General features: G+C 46.5%; 1 protein-coding gene across 1 annotated transcript in view; it reads left to right on the top strand.

Moving 5' to 3' along the window:
- Positions 1 to 15,338, top strand: part of LOC139052072 (uncharacterized) — a 52,396-nt gene extending 37,058 nt beyond the window's left edge. The window contains exons 6-8 of the mRNA XM_070529141.1: positions 5,506 to 5,606; positions 7,056 to 7,265; positions 15,151 to 15,338. Of these exons, the coding sequence (XP_070385242.1) occupies positions 5,506 to 5,606; positions 7,056 to 7,265; positions 15,151 to 15,246 (407 nt within the window). The 3' untranslated portion in view covers positions 15,247 to 15,338. The remainder of the gene's footprint in view (positions 1 to 5,505; positions 5,607 to 7,055; positions 7,266 to 15,150) is intronic.
- Positions 15,339 to 16,680: the final 1,342 nt, after the last annotated feature.

The raw sequence follows: 16,680 nt of genomic DNA, 5'->3' as shown, positions 1-16,680 counted from the left end.
AAAGCTTCAGCACAAGGTGTATACCGAGTGTCCCAGCTAAATTAGACTGATTTTAAACAATAAATAAAAGAACTCTGGGATATAGTACCAACTGCATATTAGCGGTAGTCGTGTGTACTATACAACCATTGGTTTATCACTAATTATTTCTTGTCTTCATTTGGCCATTTATAGATTTGCAGAGCGCCTTAAATAACCTTTGATTGAAGTATTTTGTTCGTGCTGAAAGTTCCCTGGTTTTCGCCAAACAAACCTGCGAAATACATCAAAACCACGTGATGCGGTGCTTGCGCAATCGACGAACAAGCACGACCGCAGTTTGACTGCAAACTTACGCTCTCGCGTTTGGATGAGTTCACCCGACGTAGGAACTTATCAGATCATTTTTACCCACGCGCACATTACTGTAGCAGTAGTCGCCTTCCATAGTTATCACGAGCCCCGCCCTTTCCTTCGTTGCACTTGAATAAAAAGCCGTGTCCTTCTGTTTCGCAGTCTTGGACGCTTTATCGCATCGTCAGCGCTCGGTCAGTGGCATGCTTTTCCTCTGTTATGCGACATGAGCCGAAGGCCCCGAGGCCCACAACCAGCGTAGCGCCCTGTCACTTCCCCGCGGCCACAGGCTGCCTGTGGCCGTGCTTATTCACCCATTACACACTTGAGCGCAGCACTAGCAGTCGCGCAAGCGCCCCACTGCGTGTTTTTATTATTTTTTTACAGCGGAGCTTGGATACCGGGATTTCTTCGTCTCCAACAACTACAAAAAAAAAAAAAAATCTATCGTCTCGATGCAAAAAGCGACCCTTACGGCTTATACAACACCAGTCAGAACCTTGCCCCTTCAGACACGGCGATCACCAAATGGCGCGTCCGTGCCCACTGGCTCACCGCGCGGGCAGCCAGTGGCCGAGCGTAAACAAACTCGACCGCACTCCGCAATGCCGGCGAGTCTAGAGGACAAACGCATCCAACACGCGCTAAGAAACCTCCTCCGGAGCAGTGTTGCCAGGTCGGACAACGTGGAGTAGCCCAAAGCTAGAGAAACTGTAGCCCAAATGTAGCCAAACACAAAAAAAGAGCGAAACAATTTTGTAGCCAAGTATAGCCATTGTTATTTTCAGTTTTATCTGTATATACATTTTCGCATTCGACTACTCTAATCGCTTTTTGTACAATCCATCGTAAAAAAAATGTCCGTGATGGCATGACGGTCGACCCTTGACATCTACAACAGCTAAACATCTTGAAGGGGCAGCGCAATATGACGAACACAGAAGGCAGGAACACACAGGACACCGCTGATCTCACAACTAACTTCATTCGAAGGCATACACAAACTTATGTACACAACCCATAGCCACGTGCTCTCCCATCCATGGCGTCATTAACAGTGCCCAGGCAAAAAACGCAAAACCCTGTAATCTAATTTTACACTATGAGGCGGCTTAAAAATTCAAATTCACTGTCATGCAAATTTAACGATGGTCTGCTTACGCAACGCGACCCTTTTTTCCTGATATAGTAGACCTCCATAATCTCCCTCGTGGTCTCCCTCGATGTCGAATGGAAGCACGAACAAAAAACTTCGAGCACAACTGGTCAGAAAGTGTTGTGACGTTGATGGAAATGATCATTATTTATGGCGATAGAAACAGGCACGCTGTTCAGGATTGAAGTAGGGATTATAATTTAAAATTGGCAAAGAATATCTCAAAGGCCAGTAAGTGGCGAGGCCTGGCAATGACATCTTGGTACTTCGAATGTAGTCTATGCGATTACTGTAAGTAAGTCGGCTGTTTTTTAATACAACATAATTATTGCTTAAAATTGCAGTTGCTATAGTATTAGAAACTTGTGCTTTATTCTATGCTTCGGAAATCAAAAGCGCACGCATGGCTACGGCAACACGCTGAACTGCGTATCACGTGTAAAATCGTCGTTTCGTTTTCAATCCGATTGGCTTCGCTTTGTCTCTTTAAATACCAAAGCGGTTGGGCAGGAAACAATGGAAACACGTAGCTATTATCGCAAAAGTTCTTAAGACTTCAGAAAACCTGAATCGCAAGAACGTCGAATTGTTAGACAAACTACTTTGTCACACTTACGGCCGCACTTCTCGTCTGCCTCCCCCTAATGCCGGCGTATAATCACTATCGCGCTCACCTACCACCGCTGCCAACAAGCTGCCAGTGAAAGACTACATCCTCACTGCAGATAAAAAAATTCTGATAAAAAAATCTTCCACGGCGTTTTCCGCGTTACCGCTTCATGATTACACACTCTGACTAGCAAACTTTCCATTGCATTAAAAAATAGGTACCATGAAAATTGGCTCTCAGCTCTTTAATATGCACATTTAAGAGTGGAATGTGATAGCATTCAAATATCCCTGACTGCTTCTCACCCTTCCCAGCAACTGCAATGTATGCAACCATGTTTACCTGCAAACGCTGGAGGCGAACAATATGCATGAAGGCGAGCTTTCTGGTTCTTTTTTTTTCATTCCACTCGCATGGCACGCGCCGCCGATGCTGCGGAGGCGAGTGCCATCTGTATGGTGTTGCATGGAACCGAGCGGGGCGCGCCGATCCTACTTGGCCGTAACCGCTTCTCCTCGTTTTTTTCCTGTGTCCCATGTCCTGATTCACGCTGCACCACTCAGTCTCATGAAAAACCAACTAGCCCAAACCATCGCCCCCCTACTAAGATGTCGAACAGCAGCTAGAAAAGGGGTTTGTGTTCGAGGTTCCGCGTAACAAACATAGTTTTCTCGTATAATCAAATTACAATTCAACGCTACCATGTCTATAGAGTGAGTGTAAGTCGTACTTTACGAATTTTCTGCCAGATTTTACTTTGAGAAAATCGGTTACTTCAGTAATGCATATGCGCCAGCCGAAGGGCCTACGTGGTTCGGGATAATTTTTTCACACAGCAACGACGTCGACGCCGGATTTTCTGCGACACGGGGCCCCTAACGCCTGTCGCATTAAAGTTCATTTCACACGCAAAGGAAAATGGTAGTAAAAAGTTTACCGTGGGAAACGCGGACTAGGTCAGAAACTGTGCCTAGCGCGATACTTCAACCAGACACCTTCGCCTTGGACACACTGGAGCGTGTCATTTACCCAGGCTTCCCTTCTTTCATGTCGGCGCCACGATGGCACAACCATATTGCTCTGTTTCTCAGCATAGCCATGTTAGTACAGTGCACTATGAAACACCCTCCACTCCCAGGCTCATCCCGATGCCCGGTGATTGGGTGTCGGGATAAGACGAAGATGAGACAACATTGCTGGAGTAAATGTTAGCACGGTGAAGCGCGGTGTAAATTTAAGTTCGTCAAGGATAAAATCATCGGCTCAAAGAATGATGCACTGAGGGGGAAGGGGGGGGGGGGCATTTCGCGCACACACGCGCAGCCACGCTGCTGGCTCAGCCAGCTAAAACATAGCCTTCAAGTTTTGTTTCTGCTCTACGAGAGTCGCCTCTGGAGCATGGATGAAGGATCCACTCATAGCCTAAACAAAGCCAAGTCGCAGATTTTCAGTAGCCCAAATATAGCCACGTAGCCAACTCACCCAAGTCGACGCCAAAAATTTTTTCTGTAGCCCAATTTGGCTATATATAGCCAAACCTGGCAACACTGGTCCGGAGTGCCTAGGCAGACTCGTATATTCAAGGAGCAAAAGCCCTGAGATTTTGTCACGCCCGCTCTTGCTTGCGCCTGCGCACAAACGGCTGGCGGTCCCTCAAATGAACGTCTCGGCGCGCGCTACTCGCTGTTGCCTTTGTGTCTCGCCTAGACTCTCCATTTCCCTTTGCATAGCTGCGCCCAGTTTTGAGTGGTCGCCGGGCACGGTTGGAACTCGAGCTTAAACGGCTCCGCTTTTAGAAGCTAGTCACTTAAATATCCTTGCATGATTTGAATGCGAAAGCATCGTGACAAGTCGCAATGTATAAATTCATTTGTTTCCCTTTTTGCCTTAATTATGGTCACCCCCCCCACCCCATTCCTCCTCCGAGCCTGTAGGGTAAATTGAAGAATTCAATAAATGATCTCTCTAATTAATTGGTTACGTCCATGATGCGTGACGTCATACATTTTAGGTGTTCTTCAAAACTCTTCTTTACTCAACTTTGCTACGAGCTTTAGCGCCCTCAGACCACTTTACTTTCACCTTCATTCGCTTTACTCCACCTAAGTCGCCTTACTCTCACTTGTTCTAACTTTAATTCACTTCACTCTATTTCATCGTGGGATTTCGCATTGCGAACCGCAGCAGGTCCAGCGCTGGGAACGTGACGTCATCACTTGGTCAAGTGGGTTTCCGGATCATCGGATGTTCACGCCGGGCGCTCGCCGCATTTTCTGTTTCATGGGACATATGCTGTCGCATTAAAAAAAAATTATCCAGAAAGCTCGCCTTCGCGCATACCGTTCGCCGCAAGCTTTTCCCCGTAATGATTACGGGTGCAGAAGCTGCCGTTGCCAGGAAGAGGTAACTGTAGCATACGAAGCAGGGGGCGACGTCACAACACTTTCATATCTGAAACAGCCAACAGAGCTACTAATTTCATTTGTGTTGTGATATAGCGCTATGGAAAAGCCACGCACAGTTACGACGCCTGAAGAGCAGCGCGAGTACCATGAGCGACGAAAGGAACAGCAACATCAATATGCACAACGGCGTCGTGCTCAGGCTCGGCAGGACCCAGTTCAAGGATACGTCGCTTTGGTCTATCGAATCGGGTGGTACCACAGCTTCGCTGGCCAACCACTTTCACGGCGTGGATTGGAGCCCCATTTTTTTCGTATTTCGCGCAATTTCGTTTTTATCGGCAAAGACAACCATGCAATTTTAGTACGAAAGAAATGCTTGCATCCGAGGCAATCTACAACGTTATAATTGAGATGTTAGAGATTCAAGCAATAATGAAACTTTGCCAAATATGAAGAATACTTAGTAATGAAAAAAAATACTGCTAAGTACACGCAGCTACCGCTGTTATGCAGTTGGTACAACTTCTCTGGTGCTCTTCGTTTATTTAAAAAGCGTGGTCAAAGTTAGCTGGAACGCCCGGTATACGCTGGTACAATACTGTTCTAAATTTACGTGCCGAAACCACGTTTTGATTGAGGCACGCCGTAGTAGGAGACGCCCGAATTATTTTGACCACCAGGGGATCTTTAACGTACCCCCATGAATGGGACACGGGTTGGATACGCGGGTACAATCGTAATTCGGGTACGATCATAAATCGCGTGATTATACCTGTAACAAGGCAGCCGTTGTCATATTGCCCCTTCTTTGCTCTATAGCGTTCTGGACAGGGTTTGCTGTACTTGCCGTCATATTCTTCGATTGTTAACCCACTTTGTTAGACTTTTGTATTTGGCCCCCCTTACACAATGGCTCTTAGGCATATAAGGTATATGTAAATAAAATAAGAAAAATCAGGTCCTTCATTAAAGTTTTGCATCCATTCATTGCTTGTCTGCAGACGAGAAGGCCGACATGGAAAAGCTTGTCGATGTGGTCGAAGGAGAGCTCGAGAAGCTCGCAGTACGCCGGAATCTCGTGAAATGTGGGCAGCAGATGAAGGTACGTGCGCATCAGTAGCGTGTACTCGAGCATCCATCACCATTTATGATTACATTCACAACCACGTCTATAATCGCTGGTCATCGCTATCTATAGCGTAGACCGCTATGTGCAATGGTTGTAGTTCCACCTTCAGCCTAGTTCAATTATGAGTGCTTTACTGATGGTATACATTTATCGGTGAAGTCTCATTGAAAGGACAAAATGTCTGCCAGGTGTGTTAACGCTGGCCCATGCAAGCAGTGCGTTTGTGAAAATGTTTTAGTGTACCTTTTCGCGCATTCTATTTGATATCAAGGTGGTTGATAGTGGCTCCGTGCGCCTTGCATGAGCTACTTCGAGTATCAGTTTGAACAGCTGCTATGGAAAGTTCTCGCCGAGTGTAACACCATTTTCGATTTCTTACTTTTTTTTCTGCATCCACGTAGCCACAAATAGGCGCTTTATGATAAGTATGACCGTTCCTCATGACTAAGTTTCATCCTTCAGTCTGTTTCGAAAGCATTTCCGACGGTGATGCTCTTCGCGAGCACCGCGGGAAATAGACGAGTTCTCAAAACTAAGTGATGTGCCCCTGCTAGCAAATGTCTGCAGACAACGTAATTGTTTATTTCTGGCGCGTCCGCGTAACTAGCACGTGGGTACTTGTATACCGCATTGGGGCCGAACACTCGCACTTTTGTTGTATAGCACTCGACTACCTGCTGCATTTGCATGCTGCACAAGTTTTTTTTCTTTGTGTTCGTAGTACCCTTGGCTTTCAATCACGTACTTCATGTACACATTGTTGATGCAGACGCGTTCTCTTCGCTGCATTTTTTTTTCGTTTCACTTTGATGGTGGGATTAGTGTGTTGCTGCGAGCTCATTGCCATGAGCTCTTCCTTCAGTTAGCTTTATTTATTATAGCTGCCTACAATAGCAACTGATACGTCAGCGACGCCTTTCTGTAGCTCCACCCATCTTGTAATAAGAGGGGGAGGGTAGAGGTTCTGAAAGAGGTAAACAACCCTCTGCCAAACTAGCTCAGCGTTCTCCATTACCAACAACACTATACCAAAGAACTAAAAAACTCCAGCGATCAATTGTATCGCGAGAACTGAAGGACGTTTTCCTAAGTTTTCGTGATTGTTTCCAGTATTGCTAAAACTAAACATTTAGAAAGTACTTGCTGCCTGTTGCTGAACGTCATTTCTGTAATTGTTGGGGCGCTAGAAATGTACAGGGACTATGAGTGTACGAGTATAAATTTTGAAATAACAAAAAAACTGAGAGACTTTTTAAATATCGGCAAAAATAGGTTTACTTTTTTTTTTGTAACGTCATGCGTATCTTATGAAAACACCCTCGGTATCTACGATAATACGTGGCAACTACGATGTGTCGGCTTGTTCTCGTAGCTCAAAGTTGCAAGCAGAGTGGCCGCTTTAATGTTCCTGTACCTTCACAGCCCGAACTCCTCTATTGGGTGACCACCGAAGATGTGCCCTGGGACGAAGTGGAAGCCCAGAATTCACTCGGAAATCGTACCCCATCGCCCGGCTCCTTCCATTCTCACCTGGAGCTCTCGGGGACTGGACTTGCCACGCCCCCACCTTTGCTCTACTCTCTGAGCAAGCCCCTGCCACCAACTTGTTCTCGTGCTACAGCCGCCAATGAGGCGAGTCTTTGCATCAAATGTATCCGAACTAAGAACCTAGCACGGTATGCACTCAGGCCGCTAACTTAATTCGACTCCTTCACTACGCAATTATCGCGGCTTTTGGTCTCTGAATTGTGCAGTAGCTCTCGCGCTTCTTTTCTTTTTCCTTTCCCATCGATGTCGCTCTTCTTTCGACATTGTAAATACGCTCAATGAGGCTCCCTGGTCGAAAAAAGTTTGTAGAAATTATATTAAAAAAAAATATGCAGGATCCCGTGAGTCTGTTCGAATCGATCAATTTGCAAACGGATGTTGTATGTTCACTGAAATGCGATTACTTCTATGCAGTTCACTGTTCGTTACTCAATGCACGTTGTGGTCTCATTTCGTTCACTTAACCTTTCCTTTTCTCTGCACTACGGTGCTTTTGTTGCAGACTTCACTTCTTGCGTCTTGTTCTTGTGTATTCGGGCGCCTGTTTACCCGGTGGCACGTACATTCTGCGGGATTTTCCAAGAATGCTCCCATGCCCATTTGCACATGCCAACATCCATACATACTTGCAGTGGTCGAAGTTGCTGTATTCTCGGCAAGGCATCAGCCGGCACAAACGCAGCTTCAATTTGAAAAGCTTAGCTTTAAAACTACTTTAACAAAGGAAAGAGTGAACAGCGTTTCTGGGCTGATTTGTGAGCACAAACCGTACCAAAGCTCGCTCGTAGTGAGAATACGTTTGTATCGCGGTCCCTCTCCATATTACGTGACCTTTTCACATCACTTATGGCAAGTAGTGAATTTCGGAGGCATGATCTTGAATTGTAGCTTGAAGTGACACGGACGGAGACTCGGCAGGCAGGACGAGCGCTAACTCTCAACAAAATTTTTATGGAAACTATCAATAATATATATCTATGTATATATAGGACTGCAAATACCGCAGCATATCGACGTGACGAGGTCTAGACATGAGTTCAACATATCAGGAGATAGGCAAGCCAAAAACCGAGCACCAAAAAGACACTACTTGAGATTAACACACGTGTTAATATACAGAAATTCGCATTCTAACAGACAGTGATGCGTGGCTAACGCAAGTTCCTCCTAATCTTTTAATGTGAAATGCCTCCATTATTTCCTGTGTGGTTTGACATTTGTGTCTTGAAGGAAATTTTGTGTCTTCAAACCAACGTTTACAACCGCAATTGAAACAACGCGACGCTAGATGTAAAGCATTAGTGTTGTTAAGTGATTGTTTGTGCTCCTTCAGTCTAATATTAATACACCTGCCGCTCTTTCCAATGTAACTTTTCCGACACTAAAGTGGAATCTGATAAACTATACCGGTGTTACGAGGCACAAAAGGGGACGCGTGTCTAACGCCGCAATTATTTTTCTTTTTTTTTGCCACCCTGTTCAAGTTTCCTATTTATCATAGGGCACATGATAGAAAATATGCGGGGACCGAGAAAACTGTATTGACGTCATATCTGATATTGGCTACGTACGTTCCGTAAACCATGGGGCAACGTATGTACGTAGGACACCACAGCAAACCTTTTTTTCCTTTCTCTGTTCTTATTGTTTCTTAGCGGGGCTTTTTACCCATTTCAAAAGCTTTTCGCAGGTTAGTGATAACGAATGCACAGGATAACCAGCCTTCTCGAACCTATCTATCTCGTATGAAAAACTTTGTTGTATATTGTGTAAGCATGACTTAGCAATGGCAGACCTAAGAGACGAGTATGCTGTCCCCGGTTTAACAAGTTCGGAATGACAAGAACATTCAAGCAATGTTTTTTTTTTTTGCCCTAGGCGAAGCCTTTGAATTTGGTTAAAAGCCCAGCTAAAAAAAAAAAGACTTGTATTTGCCACGCATCATTGTCTCTGTTAGGATGCGAATTTCAATATCTTCCCAGCACGTGTGTTATTCTCAAGTAGCGTCTTCTTTTGTTTGCTTTTTGGCTTCCCTACCTCTTGATATGTTTAACGTTAATACCCTGCGGTGTTTGTACTCACCTAATAATAATATTTGGGGTTTTACGTGCCAAAACCACTTTCTGATTATGAGGCACGCCGTAGTGGAGGACTCCGGAAATTTTGACCACCTGGGGTTCTTTAACGTGCACCTAAATCTAAGCACACGGGTGTTTTCGCATTTCGCCCCCATCGAAATGCGGCCGCCGTGGCCGGGATTCGATCCCGCGACCTCGTGCTCAGCAGCCCAACACCATAGCCACTGAGCAACCACAGCGTCAACTCTTGTATGTTTTCCATGATATATATTATATATATATATATATATATATATATATATATATATATATATATATATATAATTATATTTCGCCGCATGGAGGTGGGTAAATCTGTCGTTCCTCTCTTTGCCGATGGAAGCGATCTCCGTAACTTAGTGACAGTGTTTCAGGGTCCTACGGAGGAGGCTGCCCCTCAGCCCTGTTAGTAGTTCCGTGGGCTGTAAGGTGGGCAGCTTCGTTGCCGGTGTCTCCCTCCTGGCTAGGGACCCAGAGAAGCCTGATGCCTACCTCCGGCCTCTGTAGTTTTTCTGCCGCGGTTTGCCTTACTTAGCCCGATATGAAGCTTTTAATCCCTGACATTGAGTCCGATACTATGAAGAGCGTTCCTGTGACTGCGGTTGCACTAGCAATGGCAGACTCTTCCGCTTATAGGATAGACCTCGCTGCGATTTCCTCGAATCAGAGGATCCGCCCCGTTCTGTCCACAGCCGCCATCGAATATGAGCCGTTCCCCATAGGCGAGGCGTCCACATACGTGACCAGTTTGTCTACTAGTCTTCTTAAGGGACTCCGCGCGTGCGCGTCGGCGTCCCTTGTGTTCTCCGATGTTTTTCGGGAGTGGTGGAATGACCAATTTGTTCCTAATGTCTCTCGGAATTTACACTCACGTGGTGGGTGCTGTGTGTGTGTGTGGGGGGGGGGGGGTGTTGTAGGATCTCATGCCTTTGCTACAGTGTGCATGACAGCCTCCACCACTGCGCCGCTCTCTGCGCTTTCACGATTTCTGTGGCGGTGTTATGGAGTCCTAACTGCATCAGTCTTTAGTTGCTTGCCCATGTAGGAAGTCCAGCGGCTACTCTCTAGGCTGAACGCAGTGAAGTGTTCTTTGCGATGTCGATTTTTCGTAGTTCAAGGAAAGGGCATGTGTATGCTATCCTGCAGACCGAGTAAGCCTGGATTAGCCTGCATGCCTCTTTCTCTTGGAGTCCAAACTTGCGGCCAGTAATACGTCGCTGCAGCCCGATTATCTGGAGAGAGGTGCTCGCCAGTCTCTTCATAGTTTCTTTGCACGAGTTCTTTTCCTCTAGGAAGAGCCTCAGTACTCTGATGGTGGCGACCTGGGGTACTACTTGTGTACTGATTACGATTTGCAGTCTAGTTTTGATTGCCTGCGTTGTTTTGCCGGCAATAAACAGATCTGACTTGGTAGACGAGCATTCAAAGCCGTTGCCGGCCACGTAGGCTTGTGCCGTGTCGGCTGCTGTTTGCAATGCCTGTTTGACGGTTCCGGCGTTGCCAATTGCTTCGTCCAAATGGTAACATCGTCGGCATAGATGTCATGGCGGATGAGCGGGATCATGTTAAGCTCTTTGGGTAGGTTCCTCATTGTATAGTTGAAAAGCAAAGGACATAGTACTGCACCTTGGGGTGTACCCCTAGCGCCGAGATGGATCTGAGGGCTGTTATCTCCAACGTTGAAGGTCGCTGTCCGCTCGAGAAAAATGGCAATGATGTATCTGTGCGCCCGTGCCCCAACATTCATGTCCGATAGGTTTCTGAGTACAGCCTCGTGTCTGACGTTATCGAACGCTTTGTGCACATCGAGCCCTAAGATCGTGCGCAGTGCCCCCGGGATTCCGGCATCCACAACGTCCCTTTTGAGCATCCACATGTCTTGCGTGGATACAGCTGCCCTAAAGCCAAAGTGGGTGGGTGGGAATAATTGGTGTTCCTCTAGATGCTCGGCGAGGCGTGTTACAACCACGTGCTCTAGTGCATTGCCCAGACATGACGTGAGGCAGGGCGGATCGATATTCTCCAGTTGCAGCATTTTTCCAGGTGTAGGAGTTAGGACTACGACAGCCACCTTCCATGGCTGTGGCAGCTCCCCGGTGCGCCACACTTGAAGAGGCCGGTTCGGCTTCTAATTGTGCGCTCATCGAGGTTGCGCAGCACTTTATCTGTTATGTCGTCCGGCTCCGCCGCCGAGGTGGTTTTTAGATTGGCGAGCGCAGCTCACCTCAGCCTCGGTTATGTCGGCATCTATGCTATCGTTCGTTTCGCCAGTGTACTCTGCGTACGCCAGCTCATTTCTTTCTGTACTAAAATAGCGGCTGTTGAGCTCCTGTACGATCTCTTGCTCCGATGCCGGATGCGCCCAAAGGAGCCGAACGGCAACTTTCTCTTGCCAGAACTCGTCGCAGCCTCCGGACCAGCAGGAATCCGAGCCGAACGAACGCTTCACACAGTCCGAGCAGTGGGACGCAGGTTCATCGCACCGGGTCATGTCGTTTCGGCAACAGGTTTCAAGAAAAAGCACGGTTGAAAGCGACTCCTTGGGAAGGTTTTTCATCAGAAACGCAAAGATCCTTCGAAAGACGACAGCAGTGGCGAGTTCACCTCTTTCCTCGCGGGGGTCGCCAACTCCTCCAGCCCTTGTTCGGTGGTATAGTTGAGCGCTGTCGAGCTCGCATATTTTTTCCTTTATTTTCATCCCTGCTACCCTTTCCGTCCGTGCCGCGTGGCCAGCCAGAAATGCCTCTGGTTAACCTCCCGGACTTTCTATACATTCTATCTTTCGTAAATCTGAACACGGTGTCCCTTTGAGGGTGTTTGTGGGTGCACGTGGCTAACGGTCGCAGCCCGCGTTAGCCGAATGTCGCAGATGTACGCATAGGTTTCTTTTCTACCCAAAAGTGCGGAGCAATAAAAAGCTGATCGTGCAATTCTACTTACGGTATCTTGTGTCGGGCACTTGCCTCTCTATGGACAGCCACCTTTTCGTACGCATTGTATTTATACAGAACTGCCATTTCTGAGTGGAATAGTCTCATTGGTACTTCAATTACATTTAATTCACTCTAAGCGCCAACACCTCTTAAGCGCCGAACTGCGTTTGTGGCGCTGCAACCGGATGAGAGGTCAACTGCCTTTTCTCCTCTTGTAAGCGAGATCGGACAATAAAAGCATTCTGCCACTAAACCTCCTGAGCAATGTAAGAAGTAATGCTTTCGAACCGTGCGGTTGTCGCCTTAAACGGCACGGTATTCGTGGATTTCGCGGATTACCCACCATAGTGGTGTCGTCGATTTAAGGCACTCCAGAGGTAGAAATCTTTGACTTCATCTGCTTTGACGCGCTGGGATGTAATGGCAAGAGTTGAGCAATTCTGCCTAACGTAATTCCATTAGGATGCGGAAGTTGCCGCTAATCAGAGGTTGAGGACTCGCCCTATTTGTAGGGGACGTCAGTCTTGCGTTTATCATTCATATGCGTGATGAAGACACGGTGGGTGCCATAACAGAGCACACCACCCATGACGACAAAACCCTGAACCAGCGCTCTCCAGGCCAACCTCTCCTCCTTTCTCTTCATTAAAATCTACTCCTCCTCCTGAACCAGCGCATGTAGTGTGCCCTGCCTGTGCAACTTAAGGATGTTGCTGCTTTATTGCCGGCTTCATTCTATGTAATGCAAGGTGTCGTATAAGCATTGCCAAGGTGCCTTGCCAATTTTGATGTGCAAAATGCATTCATTTGCATTTAGTATGCGAAGTTGTTATTCCGTACGCATTTCCAATGCCATTACTTGTATTCTATAGACGTCTTAGTGTAATCTCTTGTGTGCAGGATGTTTCAGCGAACATTCAAAAATTTTTAAAAGTTGCCTAATGCAGGTATCACATTTCTAGTTCATTAGCTGGTTTATTCGAAGCGGCTGGCAATACTTGCACAGGAACTTCAGATCCAAAATCGACTAATAAAAATTCACTAATTTAAGTAATTACATTATGGCCCATATTGCAATTTACAAATTCTAGCCGGCAGTTCGCAAGGCGGATCCACATGCAACTAATTTTAAGGATGACACCAGTTTAGAGACATAAATTCCCGAACCTTGCGGAGAAATGCATTGGCATTCCAGTAACTTTGTTAATGAAACGTCGTTACGCACACAATTAACCGGAACGTGAATGCACTTCTCCTCAAAGTTCGGGAATCTATGGGTGCGATCTTGTACGCGTTCCAAAATAGAACGGAGGCGGTTCGTTCCAACGAGCCAAATACGATTCGTCAGTTTGAACCTTGCCGAACGCCATGACGTCAATTGTGACGTGATATCTGCTGTCGATCATTCCGTGTAGTCTGCTATCGGACGAACGGAACGGAACATACCGCCTATTTCGTGACGAAAAGAACGAACCGCCTCCGTTCTATTTTGGAACGCGTACAAGATCGCACCCTATATTTCCAAACTGGTGTCGTCCTCAAAATTCGTTCCAAATCGATCCACCTTGTGAAGTCCACTGCTAGAAATTTTAAATTGCAATATGGGTCAAAAGATAATTAGCTAGAAAGTGAATTAATGAATTCATTGATATTGGTGAATTTAGCATTTCGAATTTTTGTGCAAGTGGTGTCAGCCGCTTCCAGTAGACCGGCTCATTAAATAGAATTGAGCTATCTACCACAGGCAACCTTGAATATTTTTGGAAGTCTTCGCTGAAGCGCAATGTATTATAGACGGCTGATAGTAATGTCTTGTACGGTTTAAGCGGTTGGGTACAATTTCTGAAGGCGTTCTGTAGTTGGAGGCCTTTTTCCGTCTCCGGGCTCGCTTTGCTGCCTTTCGATCTTTTCTTTAGCTATAAAAGGAACAGCTTCTTTCTCTGTGCATTGGGTTTCTACCACAATACACAGTCGGAGCGTTCGGTATCGCATGTATCGGTATCCGCAGTCACCGAGGGAAAAAAAATATTTTGAGGCGTGCAGCATGAGCAGCGACTTCACACCTTCACTGCAGGTCTCCAACACGCCATCGAGACCTCCTTCCCGGTCTTTGAAGTGATTCGGTGGCCACTCGTCAAGCAAATTGGTCGCGAGTGATGAGTGCCCACCATCGTAGCGATGCAGGTGAAACAATTACAGGATCTGATAAGATCTCTCGTAAGAGGTGAACGGCGAAAGCACTCTTCCTCCTCTTATCTTTCGCCTTTCTCTTTGCCTCTTATCTTTCTCTTCTTTTAGTGATTACTGCTCTCTACTAAGCATTTCCGGCGCATTTCCGAAGCACCCCGTCGAAGACAACACGAACACCGGCGTTCGTGTTGTCTTTCTCTCCTCGTCCTTGTTCACTTGGGCGCTGGAACTATGTTTCACAATGCTAAGCATTTCTAATCAATTGTGGTCATTACAAGCTGTGATTACACATACTGGTCATTTCGGAATAATTAGTATTCATTGATTCATTAGTATTCATTGAGTAATTATTCATTCGGAGTCATTAGTATTCATTCGGAGTCATTGCTAGTGATTATTGACCTTTACCAATCTCTATTATAACGTTATCATTCACTGTCACTATCAATCATTTTTTCATTCTTTAATCTGTCTTCATATGGCGTGATGACGCTTCGGTGGACACTCCGGCGGTCAGGTCTGCTGACGCATGCTTCACCATGAGCCTGCCTAACGAACCAATGGTGCCAATGGCCCCAGTACTCATGCCTCTGGCTTGTTCGTAACCTCCAGTAGCGGCGCAAGCCGCGCCGTCGCTGTTTCGGTCGCTTTAAGTAATCGTTTTTTTTTACTTCTAAGGAATGCAGTTTCATGATTAATGCCACGCTAATTCTGTCCTTGCCTTCTCAGAGCCTTGACGAGGAATCGCCTGCTGCACTCAAGGAGTCTGAGAAGAAAGGCCCCACAGGATTCCTGGACGATTCACATGTCAAGACCAATGTTTAGGGAAAGTTGTAAATATTTTAGTTTATTTTTGTTTTTATGAATTTACCGCTTGCTCTGCGCGAATAAATGATGAATTCTTCTGCTATGTATAATGCCCAGTCTTTATTTCCATGCTAGAGGTCTTCGTCAGATCTGGGAAGAAAAAAGTCCGTCCTATGACATTGGGCTGGATGCAAGCGCATAATCGGCGTGAACACGAATGTTTCGGTAGGGGTTTATGAAAACTGGCAACGTTGAATGTGATATCGAGCGTTCTGAGATTCAACCTTAAGTGACGGGTTTGTGCAGAGCCGCTGTTGGCGATCTGTAGAATATAATGGTACTTTAGCTTACGGATTTTTAGTGTCAATTTTTAATGAGGACGGTGTTCCACTTGTAGTTACCGGCTATAGCCGGTAGTTACCGGCTATAGTTCTTCACAGCAAAGCCGTATATGGCTAGGATCTCCCGGATCGCATCCGCGCGTATACCAACCATTCAACATACGTGGGCCGATCCCGAAGATAGTGCAATGCTGGGTCGACCCTCGGCGAAGGTGAAGTTCCGCACTACTAGGCCCACAAACAGTTTCGCTGGTCATCCTTCAGAGGGGAAGGGCACAGTTTCCTTTTCTTCCGGGGGGGGGGGTGGCAGAACATGATTTGCAGTAGTAAGCATCAGATACATTATAATAATCGCCTACGGAAGTTTACAAAAACTTTTAATTGGCGTCACAGCTTTTGTTTTATTTGGTTGAGGGATCCATGAAGGTTAGTGCTTAAGGGGTAATCATCGGTTCTAAGCCTAGCAGCTGTTAAGATAGGCGTGTCCCAATGCCGCCACGAAATAAATGGGCACTTTTGTACAGCATCGTACATTGGTCTGTGAGGAATTGCGTGGAAACTGATGCAAAAGTGGGGCTAGTGTTGACTCCTTTTCATGCGACAGCATTATACGCTCCATTATGCGACAAGCCGAAGGATGGTACCAAGAATGGCCGACGGCGCGAAAAGTAATAACGTCAAAAATGCTCATGGTATGACAAATTTGACGTCAGTCCAAGTAAAGTCAATTATACTAGAAGTGAAAAGAAAATTCAGTACATTTGTCTGGCTGGGAAACGAATCCGAGCCTCCCGGGTGCGAGACGAGTACGCTTCCCCGACGCCACGGTGGCTTTTTTATTTCTTTATTTCCGAATATTTCGCGTAGCAAACACAAAGGGTGTCATCTCTGCGGTTAGCACCCGCCGTGGTTGCTCAGTGGCTATGGTGTTGGGCTGCTGAGCACGAGTTCGCGGGATCGAATCCCGGCCACGGCGGCCGCATTTCGATGGGGGCGAAATGCGAAAACACCCGTGTACTTAGATTTAGGTGCACGTTAAAGAACCCCAGGTGGTCAAAATTTCCGGAGTCCTCCACTACGGCGTGCCTCATAATCAGAAAGTGGTTTTGGC

Source organism: Dermacentor albipictus, unplaced genomic scaffold (genome assembly GCF_038994185.2).
Source record: "Dermacentor albipictus isolate Rhodes 1998 colony unplaced genomic scaffold, USDA_Dalb.pri_finalv2 scaffold_17, whole genome shotgun sequence".
In the NCBI taxonomy this organism is placed as follows: domain Eukaryota; kingdom Metazoa; phylum Arthropoda; class Arachnida; order Ixodida; family Ixodidae; genus Dermacentor; species Dermacentor albipictus.
Note: the sequence above shows the minus strand (reverse complement) of the source record. Positions and strands in the feature narration are given on the sequence as shown.